General features: G+C 42.1%; 1 protein-coding gene across 1 annotated transcript in view; it reads right to left on the bottom strand.

Moving 5' to 3' along the window:
* Positions 1 to 15,877: 15,877 nt before the first annotated feature.
* Positions 15,878 to 25,109, bottom strand: part of adgrv1 (adhesion G protein-coupled receptor V1) — a gene marked incomplete at its 5' end in the record, with an annotated part of 266,650 nt that continues 257,418 nt past the window's right edge. The window contains 2 exons of the mRNA XM_080433472.1: positions 15,878 to 16,076; positions 25,070 to 25,109. The exon at positions 25,070 to 25,109 is cut by the window's right edge and continues 120 nt beyond it. Of these exons, the coding sequence (XP_080289598.1) occupies positions 15,955 to 16,076; positions 25,070 to 25,109 (162 nt within the window). The 3' untranslated portion in view covers positions 15,878 to 15,954. The remainder of the gene's footprint in view (positions 16,077 to 25,069) is intronic.

The following is a 25,109-nucleotide window of genomic DNA, read 5'->3' as shown; positions in this document are numbered from 1 at the left end:
GCTGGGCTGAAACAGTGAAACGCCCCCCCCCCCCCCCCCCCCCCCGTTGACAAAACGGCCCGGGGGGTGGTGGGCCGGTTCGGACCAAAATGCCAGGGCTGAATTTTGGTCCAGTCCGGCCCTGACGTCAGGACTTCAGTACTCTATTAGCTATACAGTATACACCCTCGCCAAAGGTGGCTAGCTACAGGGTGATAAGACCTGAGCTTGCGTCATTCCCAATTAGTCATGAAAGTCGCCTTCATGTTGAATGGCAGACTTCTCATGGGACTATGCATGGCAGGGGCGTCCTTTTCCCTGAGTCGAGCCTAAGCTGACCGCATACCTCCTGGCTTTGCTACTTCGGGGCCCAGCAGGGGGTCTTTCCTCCTCATAAAAAGCCACTGGCTGCTTCTTTCGGCTGCCTCTGATGCAGCTTTGATGGTTGAGTGCTGGCTTTGGCCTCTCTGACTCCCAGGTCTGCAAACAGTCTGGTGGTAGATCTTGTCACAAAACAGTGTTGCCAGATGGGAACTTTTCAATTATCGTACCGGAGGCTTAAAATTATCATATTTGAAAGAAAACTATTGTACACAGCCAAAAAGATTTATATTATGTATTTTAAAAATATACATTTACAGATATTTGAAATAACCGATCTACAAGCTAGAGTACTAGAGTAAAAGAGTACTTTTCCTTTAGTGCTTCAAGTATATTTTGATGCCAATATACTTCTGTACTTGTATTCAAGTAAAACTTTTAATACAGGACTTGTACAGTACTTGCAACAGAGTCCTTGTACATTGTGGTATTGCTACTTTTACTTAAGTAAAAAAAAAAAATCTACACTGGTTATCGTCTCTGTCTCGTCTCGAAACCTCATATGTCCAAAACTGTTACTTTTCAGGATTCACATTTAAAAGTAGCAGATCTACAAGCTCAAAACCCATCGCTTTGCGACACGTTTCGAGCTTGTAGATCTGCTACTTTTGATACTTTTGTGTATGATCGAGTAGGGTTGTTAATTTACGAAAAAACACAAAAAGTTAGAATATGGAGATAAGAGGTTTCTGCCCGACAGCAACGTTATGTGAGTACACAGGCCGAGTGTGCAAGACACAGAATCACTCATGCTTCACTGGGACAACAAATCAGCCTCTCTCAGTCACGCCCGACTGGATTCTGAGGAGTTGTAGATCGTTGTTGTCGGGCAGAAACCTCTTATCTCCATATTTGAACTTTCTGTGTTTTTTCGTAAATTAACTCCCAACTTGATCATACTACAGCGTCACACAAAAGCATCAAAAGTAGCAGATCTACAAGCTCGAAACGCAGCGCGTAGCGATGCGTTTCGAGCTTGTAGATCTGCTACTTTTGGCAATTTTTTTATTTGAATCCTGAAAAGTAACAGTTTTGGACAGTTTGGAGGTTTCCACACCAACAGAGACGAGATGGAGGTAGTGATTGCGTTGCTTGCTCAGCAGTCTCTCTGGGAAGGAGCGGGAATTGAAGTACGCCTTTGAGCGAGACAGCAAACCCCCTGCTGTGGAGACAAAACAGTCTGGTAATTGTTCTGTTTTTGCCTGTAAAGTCTCCTCTGACACGAGATCACTTTCTACAGAATCGAGTTAAACAGGGATGAATATAACTTTATAATTGGATCGTGGATCCTTCAAGGTGTGCGTGTGCGTGTGTGTGTGTGTGTGTGTGTGTGTGTGTGTGTGTGTGTGTGTGTGTGTGTGTGTGTGTGTGCCTGTGTGCCTGTGTGCGTGCGTGCGTGCGTGCGTGCGTGTGTGCGTGTGTGTGTGTGCGTGCGTGTGTGTGTGTGTGTGTGTGTGTGTGTGTGTGTGTGCGTGCGTGCATGCGTGGGCATTGTGTGAGATAGGTGAAGGACAAAAACAGTCTGTGCATACATTTATATTTATGTCAGAGAGAATAATACCTGCGGGCACTTCAGGAGAGACTAAGTATGCCCAAATAAAATACTGGAGCACTCGACTGGTCTGCACGTACTGTATTTATTATTTAGCAAAATAATAAATACAGTACGTGCAGACAAGTCGAATGTCCGTTTTTTTTTAAATACATTTAAAATCAACCCCTTTAAAACTTTTATCCCACGATTTTGTAATCCATTTTTTCACCCAGTGCCAATGCCTAAACTGTAATCCTGGGCGCTAATCTCCCTCTGCCAGCCTGGGGAGAGCCCCGAACTGAGCTCATGCTTCCTTCAACGCATGAGGAGTGAGCAGGCCGCTTCTTATCACCTGACACAGAAAGGCCCTTTCGCCAAAAACACATAAACCCAATTATATGGAAACTAACTGCACAGTAAACATCGACAATGAGCCTTTTCTTTTCAGCCATGTCAAATTGAATTATGCATCAAACACAGAATATGAATATCGGCCTGCGAGTAGCAGGAGAACACAATGGAACACATGGAGGCGAGGGAGACGAGGGAGTCTGACCCACAGGCATCACTCACCCATTTCACCCTATTGTTCAACACCTGTCTCCTCTCTTCCGCTTTCCTCTCTAACCCATTAAGACCTGAGGCCCGTTCTACAAATGCCATCTAAATCAGTGGTTCTCAAAAGTTTTTGTGCCAAGGACCCCCAAAAGGATATGTATTCGGCCACGGACCCCCCCACCCCCACCCCCCCATCCCATCCCAAAATGTTTTGTGCCAGTGACCCTCCCAGAAGAAAAAAAAAATCAAAATTATAACACTTTCAAGATTTATTCTAAAGAAATCTAAAATCGCAGATGTACAAGCTCACAGCACAGCACAAAGTGACCCGCTAAGAGCTTGTATATCTGCTATTTTTTGAGAACCACTGTTCTAAACCACTGTTCTAAATCCTAAGAGTTTTCTGCAAAAAACGTATGTTGCTATAGATATATATCTATATATACTGTAGCTAAAATCTAAAATGACAGGTGCTTTTCCGGTTTCAATGGGCTATTAAGACACCTGACCTGGACCGCTGTCTGTCGATATTGGCACTATTGAGAGAGACCGTTGCCAACAACTATTCATTCTGTGTGCAGAAGTGGGTCAGAGTATTGTTAGACCATGCAGGAGACAGGTTTTGTGTGATTGGTTCCGGACACACCATACACACCGAGAGCCTTTATATGCTTCATTTATAATCCCTCGTATAACAGTGACCCGCACGGACAATAGCCGGTTTATCGTCTGTTTTTCCAAGAAAAATAGGGTCTGCAAGTGGTCTCAGGGGGGCTCTCTCTACCCATTCAGCTAGGGCTGACCCACTTTTACACCACTGCTTCTTATGTCATAATAACGTACGTACTGCCTGTCTGCGTATCAAACTATTTGCTGTTAGCCTCGTTCCCAGCCTTACCCATCTGCGAAGAGAAAAGCCTGGTCACGACCTAGTGTCTATAGGGACGGGACTTCCGTCGCACGTATTTCCCCCGGAAACGATCCTTTTCGACCAATCACAACACTCGTTTCGTTCACGGAGAATGTAAACAAGATTTGTAAAGCGTCAACGTCATTTCCTCAGGCGGTACTTCTGCCAAATTCTGGTACTTCCGTTTAGACACTCAACCGGCTACTAGGTCTTGCCCAGTGTGATTTTCTGTTTAACTGCTTTCCCCCTGCTACAAATTACACTGTATCAGCACTTACTGAATGAAGTGCAGTACGGTTCATTTTAGCTTCCGTTATGGAATGGAGAAATATTAAAAATTAGCTCTTGTTGTGAAGTTGGACAGTAATATCAAATATTTGGTCGTTTGTATACACTCTAAATATAAGTCTCACTTCTCAGCGAGCTTCCTGTAAAAACCTAGGTCTACCACGTTACAGTGAATGAGATATCAGTCTTTTTTCATAACTAGAGGTTTGGGCCGCTACGAGGCCCTCACATCTAGAGTTCGGCCTCACACCTACGTTGCACAGCCGATCCGCCCAATATGCCCATATATGGAGATATCTGTATATGTCAGTCCATGTCCTTTCTATGCCGAAGTATGGAGATCGCTGATGTCATCAGTATATATGCCCATATGGGCATGGTCCCTTTTGTGCCCATATGGAGCTGACTGATTTGTTTGCGACACATTGGGGTTAGACACAATGAGGTTAGACAACACACTTCATATTTGGGCATATAGCTGCATTGGGAACACCTTATATGACACACTTATGGATAACATCTCCAGTTTCACTCCTGTTTATATAGGAAGGAGGCAATCAGTGAAACAGGCCATCTAAGAAAAGCTATGGGTCCTTTTACTGTGACATTAAAGGTATAGTAGGCAACATTAAGCCTATATTTGAAAAATACCTCTATATATATATTTTGCATTTTTTCCCCTCTATCAGCCACTATATAATGATGCTGGGGTGTTTTCCTGCATTGAAAAACACTCCTCTTTCTGAAATCCGTATTTTCCCTACTATTTAGGTTACACATCCGGGTATCCGGTGCGTAAATTCACGCACGCATGTGCGCATCCGTGCGCGTCCGTGTCCGTGTGAACTTTTTACTTTCGGTTTTAAAATGCTCTCAAACTTCTTTTTTTAGGCACATAATTTACTTTTCAAAAAGCGTTTGGATAGAATTTAGTTGTTTAACTTCATATATGTGGTCAATTTGTCATGAAAGAGCCTATTTAAAAATAAAAATTTAGAGAACCGGCAGGGGCGGGCAGTTCCGCGAATTGTATCCGAAAAAAGTAACCTATATTCGGCATGGCCCGTTTAGAAGTCTGCTTACTCTATGGAAGTCCTCCGTGCGTCACCCCCTGGTGGTCGGGGAAACGAACTGCTGGATTTTTTTCCTTTGTTTATCTCTGAATCGCCTACAATCCCTTTAACAAGCTCTATTAGAGAACAAACTGGGGACCATTTCATTCATTTCATTTCATTTCATTGTTAAAGGGTTAGTTCAGATTTTTTTAGTATTTTCTGTAGGAAATACTTACCGTAGTGGTTGTAAAGGTATTAATTGATTGCCCGAGTCCCGTGGTAAGAGTTATGGTCCGGTTCTGATGAATATGAAGTAGTTCCGGTAGATTAGTAGATTTGGTGGGGGCCGCTCATTAAAAATAAATAAATTAAAACAACTAGTGTCATTTGTATTGTTGACCTATTTCTACCATATAGAGCAGGTTTCGTTCAATTTCGACCCCTCTGTCACATGGTACTATTTTTTGTGTCATATATTTTGTGCGTGAGTAGGCTGCCGTGGCGCAGTGATTCTGGACACAAACATTAGTACCATGTGACAGAGGGGTCGAAATTGAACGAAACCTGCTCTATATGGTAGAAATAGGTCAACAATACAAATGACGCTAGTTTTTTTAATTAATGTATTTTTAATGAGCGGCCCCCACCAAATCTACTAATCTACCGGAACTACTTCATATTTATCAGAACCGGACCATAACTTTGACCACGGGACTCGGGCAATCAATTAATACCTTTGCAACCACTACATTAATGGTAAGTATTTCCTACAGAAAATACTCAAAAGATCTGAACTAACCCTTTAAAGAGATTTCACTTCATTAACAACTTCCTGTTCCTTCCTGTTGGAAAATCCCATCTGAGAAAAAAGACTCAGGTTGTTGCTATCATGATGTTGTAATATCCAGGAAATTACACACACACGCGCACACACACACACACACACACACACACACACACACACACACACACACACACACACACACACACACACACACACACACACACACACACACACACACACACACACACACACTACACACAATTAACAGACAAACAAGCACATACACGAGTACACGCACAAACCCACATTCACACACACACACACACACACACACACACACACACACACACACACACACACACACACACACACACACACACACACACACACACACACACACACACACACACACACACACACACACACACACACGCACGCATCTCTTAAACGTGTGTAAAAACCACATTGTTCTCCCACATCTGAGAGGTGATGCGATGGACTCGGGGGTAGGGAAGTGTCCGACCCGCGTTCCTCCACCCTCCATTGTAGAGTAAACACTACAGCCTGTTTGTCTCTGTGGTGGATATTGGTTTTGTTCCCCCAGGGGGGAGGGGGGGGGGGGTGTGCGAGGAGGAAGAGGCCTTTAGTTCAGTGTGTTGTGTGGGCTGAATCCAGGGGTAGAGGACAAAGTGACGAACGCCCTGCTTTTCTCCTCCTGCCAAGGGAAGAAGGTTGAAACCCAATCTGGCAGACGCTTTACAGTTGAGCCTCATCCAGGGACCCACTCAGTCTCAGTCCCACCAGAGTGAGCAGGGAGAGGCTGACTGTGAATGCAGGTTCCACTTTCAGACAGTGTTGCCAGATTTTTGCGAGAGAAACAAGTCCATACAAAAAACAAGCCCAAAACACACGCACGGACGCACACAGGGGATCCCCTGCAAAATGAGTTAATATTGTATTAAAATCAGTTTTATCACTTGAACCCTAGCAGATCTACAAGCTCACAACGCGTCGCAAAAGATAAATATGTGGAATATTTTTTTTAATAATTTAACAACACAAATGGGGTGGATGGTCCTGGCACAAGATATGTTCAGATGGGGGATCACGGACAAATACAGTACATGTTATTTTTGGGGCCCTTGGCACGAAAATGTATGAGAACCAATGATTTACATTTAGCCTGACACTGAATTTTCATTTCGTTTCACTCCATTATTCAGTCTGAAAGCCCTCTCAATGCAGCCGATTTATGAGATGGGGGCGTGGCCAAAGTTCTTTTTTCAAAGACTCTTTGGCGATTGGTTCATACTGGATTATCCCGATCCCGATTCGTCGTACAGATTTTCAACCGAGAAACACCCGCCTTCGACAGCGTCACCAGACCCTGAATGCGAGGCAAACGATTCAGGGGGTGGAGCCAGGCTAATTTACATTAGGAAGGCAAGCCCAATTAAGCAGATACAATTTAGAAATAAGCCTCGATAAGCAAAGTGACACTTTGCGCCACATTTCGAGGTTGTGGATCTGCTACTTTTGTGTGACGCTGGTTGTAGTATGATCAAGTAGGGCATTCATTTACAAAAAAACGCAAAAAGTTTAAATATGGAGATTTAGCAACGATTTACATACAAGCTTGTTACAGAAAAACAAGCCCAAAAGTCGCTTATATTTACCAGACACGGCAACACTGCTTTGCAGAGCTGTGAGGAAACAGCGGCCCTAATGCCCTTCTCACATGAACTACTTCAGGAGCCACTGAGAAATTTCAGACCCAGGAAGTGATTTCTTTTGTACGGCCGGGTGTTTCAGCCCCCCCCCCCTCCCCCTGCTGATAAGTGGATCTCAGGTAACCGGGGCATGACATCTGGTCTCATTCATTCTCCATTCATTCATTCGATATTAATCTTTCCTTTTCTTTCTCCTCCTCGCTCTGGCTATCTCTCTCTCCTTTCTCTCTTGTCACCGAATCTCCTGCATTCTCCATCTGTGTGTTTGTGCAATGAATGAGGTCATCATCAGCCGCTGGGAAAAACAGAATTTCTTCTCGGGTTAATCACTGGACGCTCGGTGTGAAGCGAACATATCCTTTAAAGCAGTGGTTCTCAACCAGTAGTCCGGGGACCACCAGTGGTCCTTGAGGGGGTTCCAGCTGGTCCCCCAGCTAAATGATGGAGAGTTGGTAACCAAATGCACCCTTATTAGGTAGACTCTTTAACTCTTGAGTGTGTAAAATGAAACGGGTCCATTTGGTTTAATTTCACTCTCTCAAGAGTTAAATTAGTGTTAAACATCTGCATTACTTAATTAAAGAATTGCTATTTTGATTGTAAATGCATCCACTGCACCTACAGCAGTTTAACGTCATGCCCTGGACACACATTTTAACCATTTATTTATGTCCACTCAAAGGAGACAAAAAAATTATAGAAGCATTAAGCATAATATAGCTTGCTGCTTAGCAGAAATGGACAATCAAAAGTAAAATGTTACGATATCTCAAAATATATTTTCGTGAACGGAAATGACAAACAGATGACAAGCTTCCGTTCTGGGCTTTCGGGGAGGTGTAGTTCCAGACTCTATTAGCATTCGAAGATTGTGGAATAGTTGTCTGGCTACGCGAGACTAAAGGGAACAGAGGTTGAAGGTGGGGTTGAATTCCAATTCCAACTCCACTGCTGATTGACTTGACCTCACACTGGACACCAGAGACCAGTCCTGGTTCTCAAACGTCCTCTTAAGGAAGATTTTAGCTTGTAGATCGGCTATTTTTGATTAGCTACAAAATAAGTGTTTAATTTTTGCTGGGGGGGACCCCCTAGAACCCTCTCTCAAGGACCCCACTTTTCTTGCGCGCCGCCTTACCCCCTATGCCTAAACTTCATAGCAATTTTTTTTGTACTATTTTGAAAAACATTTTTAAATAAATCAAATAGCCAACCTACTGTACAAGCTCACAACATGTCGGAGTAGATCGACTATTATCACTATTTTCAAATGATTTTCAAAATAGCTAAAATATAAGGGGGTAAGGCAAGATCCGGCCCTGTGCCAAATAAGAGCTGACTTTTTGATATCGACTTGAACCTGTCCAGCAAGCACAATGACGTCATGATGACGATATGATGACGCCCGGTCATCACCCCGGTGACGTTCAGGACTAGGCCAGATCACAGCCCATATGGGGATGATCTTTACGTCATTTACAGGACGTCATCACCGGGACATCATATGGACATTTGGACAGCAATTTTGGGTGATGAGAAATGTGTTTAGATGACGTCCTGGAAGTGACGTTTTTGTGGTCAGGATTAATTTTGGTTGAAATCAGGTGATATTCTGGGCCAGATCTGACTTGTCTTGGTTTGACTTGATCTAGCCCCAATCGAGACGTCACTGATTGGTCCGGGTCCTGACTGTGCTTGCGGGGGTATATAATGTAGCATTTAGTATGACATAAGATAATTATAAGATGGTAGATGTATATTGTTCAATGACATACCTATTAAAATATTGTATATCATACACATTTAATAAGGTGTGCATAATACATGATGTTGTGATGAATCTAGCAGAGTTCACATGGCTGATAGGCATGTCGTCTCCTATCGAAACCTCATATGTCCAAAAAACAGTTACTTTTCAGGATTGATGCTTTTGTGTGAATTCAATCAGGGAACGCATCTGTGAAATTTTAGATTTGAGCTATAACCATTATTTTATACTTTGGCTATTCAAAAATAGCAGATCTACAAGCTCATAGCGTGGCACCGAGTGCTGTGCTATGAGCTTATAGATCTTCTATTTTTTAAGAAAAAAAATCGTAATTTTTGGGGGAAATCTTTAAATGATTTTTAAAGCGAACATCTTTGCTTCTCTCTCTCTAAATCAAATCTTTGCTTCTCTGGAACAAAATGTTTTTCAGATGGGGGTCCGTGGCCAAATACATATCATTCAGGGGGTCCTTGTCATGAAAACATTTGAGAAGCCCTGATGTATAGCAACATACGTTTTTTCAAAAAACTTTTTACGATTTTGACGTCATGTGTAGAATCGGCCAAATTGCACACATTTACATCTACAAGCTCATAGCGCGGCACTATGAGCTTGTATATCTGCTATTTTTGAATAGCCAAAGAAATCTAAAATGACACAGATGCGTTCCAGGATTAAATGGGCTAAGAAAAAACATAAAAAGTTAAAATATGGAGATAAGAGGTTACTGCCCAGCAGCAACAATGATACGTTTTTGTGAAGATAAGTATTTGTTTGAACATGCAGCATGGCACCGTTCTCTCTTTTCCCCCAGCTCTGTAGAGAGTCTGACAGACAGTGAATGGTTCTACACACAGTGGCCGTTTGCTCTGCCCTCGCGGCTCTGGCTAGTTTTTTCTTTATTTCTGCAGACGGCAGCAGATTCTCCAGACCGCCGTCTTGTCTTTCTGTCCTGGACTCTGAAGTCTCAGACGTTCTGGAACAAGTTTGCCGGCCTCGGGCACTGACCCCAGGGGCGACTCAGCAATTCCAACGTATACTCAGTATCTTCAGAGAGAAGTCAGTAAGTCTCATGCCGAGCCATGAGGGCCATAGGTCAGCAGCCTATCTCCTGTTTCTGTCGCGTGGGGCAGCATGATGTACAAGTACACCCCCTGGACATGATGCTAGTATATGTCGCAAGGATTTAACCCCAATCCAACCCTTGATGCTGAGTGCCAAGCAGGGTGGCATTGGATCCCATTTTTAGAGTCTTTGGTATGGGCCTGGTCTAGCCTGGGACCAGACGAATCTGCCAGTGCAAAAACAAATTTGCCCTCAGCGATTTGGGTCTGGCACCGCTCCGTTGTGAATCCATTTCCTGCTCCCGAAGTCTGGGGTGACCAATCAGGGCCCAGTATCCAAATATGGGCGGGTTTATCACCTTTTTTGGAACAGTGACGTACAACGCAAGAGAATAGTAGTTGGTAGTTGGTTGTAGGTCTAACCAATTGCATCCAGAGCCATTCTTATGAACCCGCCCCTTGGAAAAAAAAATTCCTCATAGAATTACCAGACTCATATCTACGCAGTGATATAAACTGGCCACGTGAGGCTAGGCCTGGTCTACAAGATATAGGCGGGTGCAGATATGATTTGACCCAAAACAAATTGCAACAAAAGGTTTTTCAATGGATTATTGTAGTATTAGGTGTACTTAAAGTAATACTAGGTAACGTTTTCAACAAAACTAAAGTTAAATTGTATATCTTTTGCGAGTGGCAAAAGTTTCACAACACCCACTCCGTGAATTTCACCCCCGGAAGCCTTTTATTTATATATTTTCTATTGAAAGTGGACTGGGGGGACATTCCCGGGGAAATGACGTTCCTGGCCAACGTCATGACGTCGTGGCCGACGTCCCCAGGAACTACCGCAACGGTTTCCTGTTTGGCCAGGAACTACCGCGCTATAACAAAAAGGAACCTCACGCTGATGTTAAGATAATGTAGGATTGGAAGATCGAAAAAGAACAGAAAAAGAAAGCACAGCTCATGGTAACTAATGCTCCACTGGCTAAGAGAAACGATCCGTAGATAGTATAAAACAATTAAAAGATCGCTTTTTGAAACGCTTCCGGCTTCCGGTGAAAACGAATGGAATTCTGGGTAATCGAGGATTACGGAAATTGTATGCAGTGACGGTAGTGACCAGCAGAGGTTGCTAAAAATCGTTATTTGGGATTCTGCATTGTATAACTTTAATAACATATCAAAAGTTTACCAAAATCGGACCACTAGAAAGGTAAAATGTTCAAGATGGTCGCCACCAGTTCCTTACAAAGACCATTACTCCTTCATTATTCATCCTAGACAAGTAATTTTGGTGCCTAACCCCATGTTTTGGTAATCTTAGAATCTAATTAGCATATATAAATTATAGTCAAGTGATTACAAGTTCAATTATAAAGGAATTGGTTATAAGCATGGTTATAAGCATATATATATATAACAATGTAATTGGACATTTCTCCCTTTTCTACATAATGCCCAGGATTGGTGAATTGGTAATTCACATTCTGTTGAAGCTTTCACGATATTTCTTTTCATACCAAAAAGGAATAAATTCATTATTACTGGGTGGTACTGTGACATTTTGTAAAAACATGGCTGTAAGTGATAAACTGTGAATGTTACACAAATCTTGGAAGAAATTCCTTACCGAGAAGTTACTATTTTGTTTGTAAAGGTGAAATAAAATAATAATCCTATTCCCAAACTGGGGGTCAGGACCCCAGATGCTTAGCTTAATGTGCAACATTGTTTTCTCACTCAACAGTAAACAAACCAACATACAGTATAAGTGTACATGGTATCTGCACCTTTCTAATGTTACAATTTAATGACTCTTAAGACCTTTTTAATAGCAAATTGACCAAATTCTCAAATATTACAGTGGAGAGAAATGGCCCCTTATGGGCCTGGAGAGGAAGTCAGCACAGAGCTATGACAACATCTAGTGTCTACTGTCTTGGGTAGGGGTGGTAGAGGAGTGTGGTGCGGATAGGGTTCAGATTTCCTTGTCACAAACATCTTATTCCTGAGATTATAGTAGTTGTGTGGGGTTTTAGTGCAAAATTAATTTCACATGTCTTTTATTTTGTGATTGGTACTGCTGGCAATAACCTTGAACTTAGATTTTTTTTTTTTCTGGATAATTTTAACTTTAAAAATGTATTTGAGGGGAGAGGACGCTCTGAGCCATAATGATAAGTCACTGGGGGCCCCTGGGAATATTAATGGTCAGCCACCAACCAGACACCGACTCTCCTGTGAGCCAGTCAGACATAGGGACACCCCTGTCTGCCTGACACACAGTCATGCACCACGTGGAGGTCTTACAACCACCACTAGGGGGGGGGGGTCCCTCCTCACTAACTATGCCCACTGACGAGTGCCCATCTCGGGCATAGGAGCCAGCATGGAGGTCCACTTGGGACCAGTGGGACTATCCAGTGAGCCAGGCGACATAGGGATACTCCTCTCAGCCTAACGCTTAATTTCTGCCTCCTCCTCACTCTGTCCTCCAGCGTGAGGTGAGCGCAGGCTCCCTAAGCCACTTGGCGTGAAATCTGGCAAGTTACAAGTGTATCTTTCAGGTATCGTTTGGGGAACTGTCTTTGTTGAAATGTGTGGCGTATAATTTCTCCTCCTCCACATGACAACCCTCCGAGCTCTGGAATAGTCCAGCAATTGCCTCCTCGCCTCCTCGCTCGGAGGCAGGGCTTAGGCGGGAGTGGAGGACTTGAGGATGGACACTTGAAAATTGGAATTTGGCTAGCGCGATGCACAGGTCTGACAAGCCCCATTCTCTTTAACTGCCTATGAGCACTCGTCCTGAGCTCCACAAGTGCCCCACTATAGCTTTAATGGGACATGTCTGAGCCAACTGTTGAAGGTTTTGCACCTCGGACATGGGGGAGAGGAGAAGCTCAGGGTCTCCTTGGCTCCTATAACTTTGCTCTTCTGTGCTCCAAGTGCCCAGGGAGCAATCCAGTGACCCCCACTCCCCATACTCCCCTGTACCCACCTGAGGGGAACCCTAGGCCCACTAAACTCTACACCAGACCCCATTTTACCTCCTCACACAACCCCACCCCTATACTCCCCTCTGCCTAGGCACCCAGTAGAGAAATGGGTTCTGACAGCTCTGCACTAACCTCCGTAGCCACCCCTCTTTACGCACTCACACTGATTGCCTTCCTAATGTGTTAAAAAGTTTTTCAAAATCTTGTGTCTACAAGATGACAGTTTGATTCACATTTGATCCGCAGAGCTGTCCAAAATGTTTCAATATTGCAAGCAATACTATATCAACTGACAATATTCTCTTTCTCTGCCACCTTCTGAATGACTGAAAATTGTGACAATTGTTTTGTTGTGTTTTGAGGATATCTTGAAGCCTTGTTCCAGTAAAACAAATATAACTAGTTGAAACGGGTGACCATTTCAGAGGGTTTTAATAGAGTCAAAAACAAAATATTGGATTTCACAATTATCTAAATGTATCTCTGCAATTTGGACAAGTCCAGTGGATTTCTATGCCCCCAAAACATGGGGTTAGACACAAAAAGTACTTGTCTAGGATAAATAATGAAGGAGTTAGGTTATTTTAAAGATTTTTTTGGCCATTTTGGACGCCATCTTGAAAATAACACCTTTCCAGTGGTCAAACTTTGGTAAACTTTTAAATGTTATTAACACATTAACCGCCAAGAAAGTAGTCCTACGGTCCGTTAAATCCAACTGTTAAGCGCCGAGACCGTAGCCCTACGGTCCACGGTCTTTTCGCGCTATTCACTTCCGGGTTCACTTTCGGATTTTTTTTGATCCACTTCCGTTTCCGGTTAGATGACCGGAAATAGAATTATTTGGGATCCGGTTTTGACGATCACGCCCGCTCCCATTCTACAGACGAAACTGAAACTCAATTCTCTTCCTGTAGTTTTTTCTCCTCGCATTTCACTGTTTAACGTAATCCGCTCTAACTACAACATGGATGCCCCGTTTGACACGCGATCTTCACTGGGAGATACAGGGAGATCTCGCGGATGTAAACAGACCGTGTAGAGCTCAATCTTAAGGATTTTAACAAGATCTATGGCGACATGAAAAAAACAAAAAAACAACAAAAACACCTTGGCACTGGTGAGTACATTATGAGATTAACCTCTGGCGGTCGATGTGTTAAGGACACCTGACACTGCAAGAAATAGTTGAAAAACATTTTGTTGCAATTTGTTTTGGGTAAGGTGCTTTTTTTTCATATATGCACCCGCCTAATACACTACATCACAAAGACACTCACGTACCTGTCAAACTACTTCACAAACGTCAATGACGTCCACGATCACAACACCAGCGGGAGCTCCACAAAACACGTTCAACCCAGATTTGGCTCAAACAAGGGGTTAAATTCGTTCTCCCGCTATGCCTCTAAAATGTGGAACGCCCTACCAACAGTTTTAAAGGAGTGTAAATCCCTCCTCTCCTTCAAAACCGCTCTAAAAGAGCACTTACATGTGGCTGCAATTCAAAACTGGCCCCTTTAAAAAGTCAAGCTTAAAATTGTTATTTTAAACTTCCACACGGGAAAGTTCTCTCCAACAGTCATAACTGCAGTTCAAGTGGAATAATCACACAGGCCACTGTAAAATAGAGGATGAATTATTTATTAACAATGTTACACAATCTCCATAAACCCAAGCTAGCAGTGGTGGTTGTGCTATGGGAGGGTATATACCTCCAACTCTTCTTTTCTTTTTTTTTACTAAAATCTATACATACAAAAAAAAGTCAATATATACATAAAAAAAAAGAAAAACTCCATCAAGGACTTTTCAAAAGTTAATTTAGTAAAACATTTATATATTCATATATATATATATATGTGTGTAAAAAACAAACAGATGTACAGTAAAAATCACAACGTTTTCATATCAAACAAACTATAAGAGAACATTTCTATTAAAAAAACCATCAACAACATGTTTTAGTGCAAAATCATTCCAAAATATAAAAATACTGTTTTGTATGTTTCCTTTCTCTGCGATATGAAAAGGGAGGAATGAGGGAGGGAGGGATAGATTAATGCAAGGGTTATTTTTTTCAGGCCACGACCCCCCATAAAAAAAATAAGGATATTTGAACTGGGGAAAACCAAAAAGAATGATATTTGAACTGGGGACCCCCACCCTGACAAGCACTGACTTTGAATTGTAGGCATTACTTTTAGTTTGACTCGGTTCCACAGATAAACATTGTGAAAATAGCCGATCTACAAGCTCACAGCGCCTCGCACTGCGAGGCGCTGTGAGCTTGTAGATCGGATATTTTCACAATGCTTGCCTCTTTCTTATTATGTAATATCTGACAATTTGGCCCAGTTTGATATTAAAAAGGTCTTAAAAGTTATTAAATCGTAACTTTATAAATGTGCAGATACCCTGTATACACTTATACAGTATGTTGGTTTGTTTACTGTTGAGTGAGAAAACAATGTTGCACATTAGGCTAAATATCTGGGGACCCCCCAAAAATAATTTTGGTGGGTCCCCAGTTTGGTAAACACTTGGATTAAAGGAGTAGTTCACCGCCAAAAAAAATCATATTTTCTATTATTTACACACCCCATCAAGCCTTGAATTCATGGAGTTTCTTTTGTCTTTTTTTCCTAAGATTTATTTTTGGGCTTTCATGCTTCTATTGACAGGACAGTAGGCTGACAGGAAATGCAGCAAAGGCCGTCGGGATCGGGACTCGAACCCGCGACACGCTCTCAGGCTACTCTGAGCCTAGGTGCAGTCCAGCAGTCCAGGCCTCTTTTGTCATATTTTGGGTGAGCTACTCCTTTAATGGATGGATGGATGGAGGGAGGGAGGGATGGAGGGAGGGAGGGAGGGAGGGGTGGAGGGATAAAAGGCGTGGGGTTAGAGGTGTGTGTCTGCGATGGGGATGCGTCTCAGCTCTACGATCTGGGAGTGCTCTTCCACGCTGCCTCCGTCGTGGCTGTCGTGAGCCGACTCTGTGTCGCTCATATTGAGGCCCGTTCCTGAAACAAAAACAAACATACCAGAGACACATACGTGCTTTTAGAAACAGAACGTATCCATATTTTACACTTTTTTTTTGTGTTTTTTCGTGGCTGATGATGGCTTGTAGATCGTCTATTTTCACAATGTTTGCCTTATTCTTACGTACCATTTGACAATTTGGTATTAAAAAGGTCTTAAAACTCATTAACTTGTAACTTTAGAAATGTGCAGATACCCTGTATACTAGTGATGTGCGGGTCAGGTTTTTTCATGACCCGCCCCGCCCCGACCCGCCACGGAACCCAACCCGCCCCGCGAACCCATATATAAATATATGGCTCAACCCGCCCCGCGACCCGCGGTGGGAAAAAAAAGATAATCACATTCATAATAGCTCAGACTTATATAGCGCTCTTTTAAGTACCCAAAGTCGCTTTAAATGTCTACAGTAGCACAACATTGTCATGGGCTAAATAAACAAGCATGTTGTTCAAAATAGGTTTTTTTTTTTTTTTTTTCGTGTGAGAGCGGCTGACCCGCTCACCCGCAGCCCGCATAATTGCCTCTGAAATCCTGACTCGACCACCCGCGCCGCGGGTTGACCCACGGGACCCGCGGGTTACCCGCTCATCAATACTGTATACACTTACACTGTATGTTGGTTTGTTTACCCCCCCCACAAAAAAAACCGAAACATTTGTGGACCCCACCTGGGGGTCCTGTCCCCGAGTTTGGGAACCACTGGGGTCACACAGGTTACCCTCATGAAGTCCAAAGATCCACACAACAGGAGCCACACCGTTTCCACATGATTCCATTTTTCATTCTAAAAAAACAGATCTGCTATTTATGTCTGAATGTTGGCCTATGCTGAGCTGTGCAGAAGAGGGATGGTTCACGTGACCAGGGGTCATGTGGTTAAAGCATAAAGGGATCATCATACACGTTACGTCTACGTTTTTTAACTCACTTACAAGTGTGATGTAAGTAAGTGAGTTAACTGTGTTCTTGCATTAACTTGTAAACGTGTGGGTCAAGGTAATGATGTAAAGCTGTTATGAGTGACATAACACCTAGAGAGGCTGCTCATGATAACACATTCTATCACTATTATTACACAATCGCCTATGATCGCAATAAGTTGAGATAATCACAGTTACAGAGTTTTTGCATAATCGTCATAAACGTTTCCATTTATCTGCTGTGTACATTTTCAAACAGTTTCATAATTAGCAGAAATAGCAGATCTGCAAGCTCTCAACGCATCGCAATTGCGACACGCTTGTACGACAAAGTAAAGTTGAAATGATTGTCTCTGACGGGTGGAAACCTCATATGTCCAAATGTTCAAGCTCGAGCTTGTGGACCTGCTACTTTTGTGTGACGCTGTAGTATGATCAGTTAAGGCATCAAATTACAAAAAATAATAATATGGATATAAGAGGTTTCTGCCCCCGACAGCAACGATATGGAGATACACGGTTTTGTGACGTGTGTGTGTGTCTCTGCAATAACAGCGTTAATGGTTGACTACCTAATGGAGAGTGAAACTCCCTCATTACGGCCGCTTCTCGCTGACCTGTGTCAGGTTGTAGTAGATTATGTAATTCAGATTAGGGTATTATCTTTACGGCTGGCTGGCTGGCTGGCCAACCGGCTGCTCAGGGAGGTACAGATTGAAAGGAGGTTAGAAGTTCAGTGCGATGCTAGTAGCTGGTGGGTGGGTGGGAGGGGGGAGCAGAGGTCACTGTGGAAAGTGCAAACGATTGTGCTGCCGGGCAAAGAATAAATAATAGATGTCCTCCTTGTCACTTGGATGCTGCAGAATCCCATTTTGGTTTTGCCTCTTGGTTCACACAAATATCAGCCAACAATGATTAACTAAATTTTTTTTTTCTTTTTTTTTGTACTACTTCTCTTCTTTTTTTGGGTGGAAATGAAAAAAAAAGAATGAAAAAAAAGAAGAATAAAATGTATGAAAAAAGTCGTTCACGTATTAGAAGGACAATTCTCACCAGAACCAAGGACGTGTGTTTTCAATGATCTATCATGGTTAAAATGGAGTTTGAAGTTGGGTTTGTGTCTGAAGGGGGCGTGTCTGATAAAATGAATATCAAATATCTAAATACTGAATCAAGCAACTTAAAAACTGTCTGGGGGGCTCACTAAAGCTTAGATGCTGCGTTCACACGGGCAGATACAAAGAAACACAGCGTATTTGTCGCTCTGTTACTTTGTATCTGTGTTGCTCAACGCGGTCCTTGACATCATCGAGCACCGCGTCATCGGAGCTACAGTTGTAGTCAGTGGTGGAAAGTAACTAAGTACATTTACTTAAGTACTGTACTTAAGTAAAATGTTGAGGTATTTGTACTTTACTTGAGTATTTCCAATTTCCAATACTTTTACTTCTACTCCACTACATCTCAGAGGCAAATATTGTACTTTTACTCCACTACAATGATTTGAAAACTTTAGTTACTAGTTACTTTGCAGATATAAATTATAATATTATAAAATATACATTAACCACTTTAACCCTATTTTATACCGAGGCTATTTGAAAATAGCAGATCTACAAGCTCACAACGCGTCGCATCGCGATGCGACGCGTTGTGAGCTTGTAGATCTGCTATTTTCAAATATTTTAGTACTTTTACTTTTGGTACTTTAAGTACATTTTGATACCAATACTTTTGTACTTTTACTTTACTTTACCTTAAATTTGAATTCTGGACTTTTACTTGTAACAGAGTATTTCTATATTGCATTATTGGTACTTTTACTTACGTAACAAATTTGAGTACTTTTTCCACCACTGGTTGTAGTTTTGCTTCTTTGTATCTTTTGTAGCAGCTACAAACGGTGGGTGTTACTTTGTATCTTCATGTCTGGCTTCCATTGAAAATGAATGGTAGACTTTATCTTTGTATCTGCCCGTTGTGCACGCAGCATCAGTAGACGTTAAAATGACCCCAAACATGTTTGAAAGTGAAACATCCCTTTTAAGAAATGGCTATTCGAAGGTTTTTAACATTGTTGAAAGTACAGAAAATATTGAAATGTTGGAAACCTTGACCTATGCTCAAAATAACAATGCAAGGTTGAAAGTGGTGAAGAAATATAAAAGATTCTCTCAATTATACTAAACAAAGATTCTTATGACAACTTATGGAAACCGCGCTGTTGGAGGAGTTGTTTGTAATATCGTTTACCATTTCAGATTTTTATAACTAAAATGGCATAATTCCATAGATAGATCTATATTTTGTATACAGTACACAATGTATATACAGTACATGCCACTGTTTTTCCAAAGCCATGGCCATGGACTTTGAGCAGAGCCGGGCCACTCTGACTTAATTAACACTTTGGCAAAGTGTCTACTATATTCAATAATAAGAATGAGTACATTATATTGCTGAGTTTGCACACAAGGGTGCCAATACATTCTTCCTCCTTGGACTGTTTACTGCAGGCTATCTGAGGCTGAGGTGAAAGGCAGGCCAGTTCAGGACGAGAGAGAGAGAGGGAGAGAGAGAGGGAGAGAGAAAGAGAGAGAGAGAGAGAGAGTGAGAGAGAGAGAGAGAGAGAGAGTGTGTGAGGAGTTAGGGTACGTGTCACTGTGTGCCTTATTGTTTTTTTGTTTTTGTTTGCTGCTGGGACGTGTCTCCAAAACACATTTCTCCCAAGGGAGACAAAATAAGGTAACCTTGAACCAACTGTTGAAACAACCGTCTCTACGTTACAACTGTCCGATTACCACACGTGCACAAACTCACACACACACACACACACACACACACACACACACACACACACACACACACACACACACACACACACACACACACACACACACACACACACACACAATTAAATATATAAATATGTACACAGATTCACGCACAAATAAATCATCGATGTAGGGCAGAAACCTCTTATCTGCATATTGTAGCTTTTTATGTTTTTTAACGCCCCTACTTGATCATGCCCCAGTGTCACACAATAGCATCAAAGGTAGCAGATCTACAAGCTCGAAACGCATTGCGAAACGCTGCGTTTTGAGCTTAGTCGGTCTGCTATAATTTGGCTCAGTTTGAACGGTTTTGTACATATGAGGTTTCCACCCGACAGAGACGATATATACTGTATGCACAGACACATGCACAAACACACATGCATGCAGCCACACAATATCACACAAATACCGTCGGCAGGACTTCCCAAACCTTTTAGCTCGAGACCCAAAACATACATTTGGTGGTGGGTGTCTTCCCCCCCAAACTCACACATCGCGACCACGTTGTTGTGAGCTCGTAGATCTGCTATTTAAATTATTTCTAAAACATGAAGTAATTTAAGTAAATTTATGTTTTTTTTTTCCATGCATGATTTTTTTCCAAATTTTGAAATAATAATAAAAAACTATTTGTATGAAACCTAAAAAAAAATAGGGATATTTACAAAAAAATGGGTCCGCAACCCCAAAAATAGGTCCCGACCCATTGTTTGGGAAACACTGCTAGGGTGAACATCTATTATTTCGTCTCTATATGTAGATAAGAGGTTTCTACCGGACAACAACAAAACAACCCCCACCCCTCCCCCCCTCTCTCTCTTCACCCTCTTCTGGGTCCGGTTCAGTTCAGTCTGTCATGACGACACGCTCAAACGCTGCTGCGTTGCAACTCCACTCTCCCCAATAAATCCAGGCTTATTAACACCTCCAAGTCTCTCACTCTCACCAACCCACAAGAGGGGACTTTTAATTTAGCGTCTCCTTGGTGACATCCTGTGTTTGTCTGGGATGCATGCAAGTAGCTGACCAGAGAGGGGAGGGGAGGGGGGGGGGTCTAGTTAACCCATTAAGACCTGAGGCCGATACTACAAATGTCTTCTAAATCAGGGGTTCTCAAACTTTCTTGGCTCAGGGTACTCCTGTAAATAACTTTTTTCATGACCCCTGACTGACATTGTTACTTTATAACACCTTACATTTATGACATATTACAATACGGAAATATGTAAATCTTTCCCCCTGAGATACAGGTTGTCACGAGGAAAACTTGAGAGAATATGTGTTTCCATTATAGGACTATTTTTGTCAAACAGATTTTATGTACAGATAGAACGCACCAAGTACAGTGCAACTGTGGTCCGTTTTACAAACTATAATGGTTAAACTGAAGAGATATTGATCAATTCCAAATATTAACAAAGTATTCTGCGGCATGTCACGGCACCCAAGGGTGCCACGCCACCCGCTTTGAGAACCCCTGTTCTAAATCCTAACCGTTTTCTGAAAAACCTATGTTGCTACATCAGTGGTGCTCAAAGTTTTTCATGTCAAGGACCCTCTAAAGCGTATTTGGCCGCGGACCCCCCCCATCTCAAAATATTTTGTTCCAGGGACCCCCAGAAGCAAATATTTGAGTCAAACATGTTCACTTTAAAAGAATAATATATTCAAAGATTTGCACTTAATGTTCAATATTTTTTGTATATATTTTGGATATTAAAGAATAGCAGATATACAAGCTCGTAGCGCGGTACGAAGTGACGCGCTACGAGCTTGTATATCTGCTATTTTTTAAATAATTTAATAGACAGAAATAATTCAATAGCCAAAGTATAAAATAATGCTTTTTTGGCTAAAATCTAAAATGCAAAACACAGATGCGTTCCCGGTTTTAATTGGTTAAGCATGGAGCATAACATTACATTCTACATTCCGTGCGGTACTTGGCTGAAGTCTGGGGTGTGAATATCTATATCCAGCTCATCCCTAACTCCTGAAATAAATCATTCTGTATAATCCCCTCGCTATGCCCTGCCTGGGGGGAGTTTTAAGCTTTTAGATTTATAACCATAATTTGAGTCACAATGTTTGTTTTATACATCGCCCCGGCCCCAATAATTTAAGAAGAATACGAGGAATCTAACAGCATGTATTGTATCTCTTCCATCAACGTTATCTAAAACTCCTCCATTCACTGCTGTGCTGCTATTAGTAATAATAGTAAGTAATTTAATAATATATATATATTTTGGGAAGACCGCATGGCTAATTTGCATACGCGTAATATATTCACGAGGATATGCAAATGAGCCATGCGTCCACTGGTCTCATAAGAATAAAAACAAACGCCAGCCATGGATCATAGCGGTCTGTTACGGTCATGGATGAACTTCAACCTGGTGTTTGCACTGTCTTTCTGCCATTTTGTGTGGGGAAAAACACAGAAAACCCCCAAAAAATCGCGCGCCTTTGCGGGCGCGAGGAGTCCCCCCCCACGCACAGCCCCCCCTAGGTATTAAGGACTTCCCGCGCGCCTGCAAGTACTGTACTTAAGTACAATTTTGAGGTACTTTTACTTTACTGGAGTATATCCAATTTTCAATACTTCTACTCCACTACATCTCAGAGGCAAATATTGTACTTTTACTCCACTACAATTATTTGAAAACTTTAGTTACTAGTTACTTAGCAGATATTAATTATTATATTATAAAATATACATTAACCACTTTAGCCCTATTTCATACATAGGCTATTTGAAAATAGCAGATCTACAAGACACGTGTCGCGTTGTGAGCTTGTAGATCGGCTATTTTCAAACATTTTACTACTTTTACTTTTTGGTACTTTAAGTATATTTTGATGCCAATACATTTGTACTTTTACTCAAGTAACATTTTGAACACATACTTTTACTTGTGACAGAGTATTTTTATATTGTGGCATTGCTACTTTTACTTAAGTAAAATATTAGAGTACTTCTTCCACCACTGGTCGCTGGTGCAGGGCAAAAGATGAACATGTAAGGATAAAAGAAGTCTGCACAACAACAGCTGCTGTTCCCAATCATTGTAATAATGTGCAAACTCACGACGTGTCGACCAACAAGTGGTCTCCCTCAGGTGAAGACAATTAGATGTTCAAAAACAAAAATAACACACAGCAAAATCATGAAGCAAAAGGAAGGGCTCGCAACGCACATTAGATGGTCCAAACTTTAATAAACGGCAGCGTTTGCTGCTGTTTAATGAAGTCAGCAGTCTCTCCGGTAGGAGACTCAATGGAGAGTCTTTGTGTCTCCTACCGGTTACATTAGTATCTTTCCGCCGGTTATCAAATTATTGGCTTAGGAATGAAAAGAATCTCCATGAATTCAATGCTTCATGGGGTGAGTAATCGATAGAAACAAAGTTGTTTTTTTGGGTGAACTACTCCTTTAAGTAGTTACCCAGCATCACGTGGACACTGGGTGCAATTGTGAGCTTGTAGATCTGCTCTGCAGATTTTCACTATAATTGATATAATAAAATGGGGTTTAAGTAGTTAATTCATTATGTGCTTTATAGATAGTAGTACAGATACTCAAAAACTGTACTGTACTTCACTTTCAAATAAAATAAACATTTAAAAAATGTATTTAAAAAAAATGAAAGAAGTTATGGCAAAATAAAGGCCCCCTCACGCATTAGAGTGTCCTACTAATGTGTGAGGGGGCCTTTATTTTGCCATAACTTCTTTCATTTTTTTTAAATAAATTTTTTTAATGTTTATTTTATTTGAAAGTGAAGTATCCCTTTAAGTACAGTACTGGAGTAAATGTACTGTTACTGCTCACCACTGACTGTGTGATTGTGTGTGATTGTGTGTGTGTGTGTGTGTGTGTGTGTGTGTGTGTGTGTGTGTGTGTGTGTGTGTGTGTGTGTGTGTGTGTGTGTGTGTGTCTCGTGAAACATTGATGTTGAAGGAGGAAAAGTGGTTTCCATGGCAGCCGGGCGATCGAGGGTCCTCGAGGGAACGACTGTCTAACACTGTTGCTATCTCTCTCACTCACACAGAGAGAGAGAGAGAGAGAGAGAGAGTGAGACAGAGAGAGATAGAGGCAGAGAGAGATAGAGACGGAGAGAGAGAGATAGAGACAGAGAGATAGATAGAGAGAGAGATAGAGACGGAGAGAGAGAGAGAGAGAGAGAGAGAGAGAGAGAGAGAGAGAGAGAGAGAGAGAGAGAGGGCAGTTCCCTTGAGTGATAGTTAAATCTGCCCTTTGTGTCTCTCTCTCTCTCTGTCTCTCTCTCTCTCTTAACTTGTGGAAACTCCAGTCCCAGTATACTGATATTAATAGTAATAATGCATGTGTGTGTGTGTGTGTGTGTGTGTGTGTGTGTGTGTGTGTGTGTGTGTGTGTGTGTGTGTGTGTGTGTGTGTGTGTGTGTGTGTGTGTGTGTGTGTGTGTGTGTGTGTGTGTGAATGCAGTGCTCCAAGGTGCAGTGTTTGTACCACACACAGCCTTCAAGGTCCTTGTGTAGAACTCCAAACATACCAAATGCTTTGTTTGTGTGTACAATATGTGTGTGTACCTCTCCAGACCAGTGTGTCTGTATTTGTTTGTATTTTAGGAGTCTGTGAGTGCAAGCACGTACAGTACTGTAGAAGATGCCTGCCTGTGTGTGTGTGTGTGTGTGTGTGTGTGTGTGTGTGTGTGTGTGTGTGTGTGTGTGTGTGTGTGTGTGTGTGTGTGTGTGTGTGTGTGTGTGCGTGCATGTCTGAGTGTACTGTATGTGCACTACTCCCAACCTGTAGGTGTTAGTAGATATTTTTACTTCTACTCCACTACATCTCAGAGGCAAATATTGTACTTTTTACTCCACTACAATGATTTGAAAACATTAGTTACTTGTAGATTTGTATTATTATTACAAACCACTTCAACATGACGCGTTGTGAGCTTGTAGATCGGCTTTTTTCAAAGGATTGTGGTGAGGTGTGTGTGTGTGTGTGTGTGTGTGTGTGTGTGTGTGTGTGTGTGTGTGTGTGTGTGTGTGTGTGTGTGTGTGTGTGTGTGTGTGCGGGACGATTTTTAACGTAGCGGGGAGCGGGTTTATAAAAAGGCTGGAGCGGGCTGGAGGGGTGTCAACATGAGCGGATAGCGAGCGTGACAACAGCCCCCTACTCAGCTCCACTCACATGCTCTGGTGTGTGTGTGATGCTCACCGGTCTTTAAGGCGAATATGAGGTCATCGAACTCCTGGGA

Source organism: Gymnoscopelus braueri, assembly GCF_963280865.1.
Source record: "Gymnoscopelus braueri genome assembly, chromosome: 7".
Classification (NCBI taxonomy): Eukaryota; Metazoa; Chordata; class Actinopteri; order Myctophiformes; family Myctophidae; genus Gymnoscopelus; species Gymnoscopelus braueri.
The sequence above is the reverse complement of the archived record's forward strand: the minus strand, read 5'-3'. Positions and strand labels throughout refer to the sequence as shown.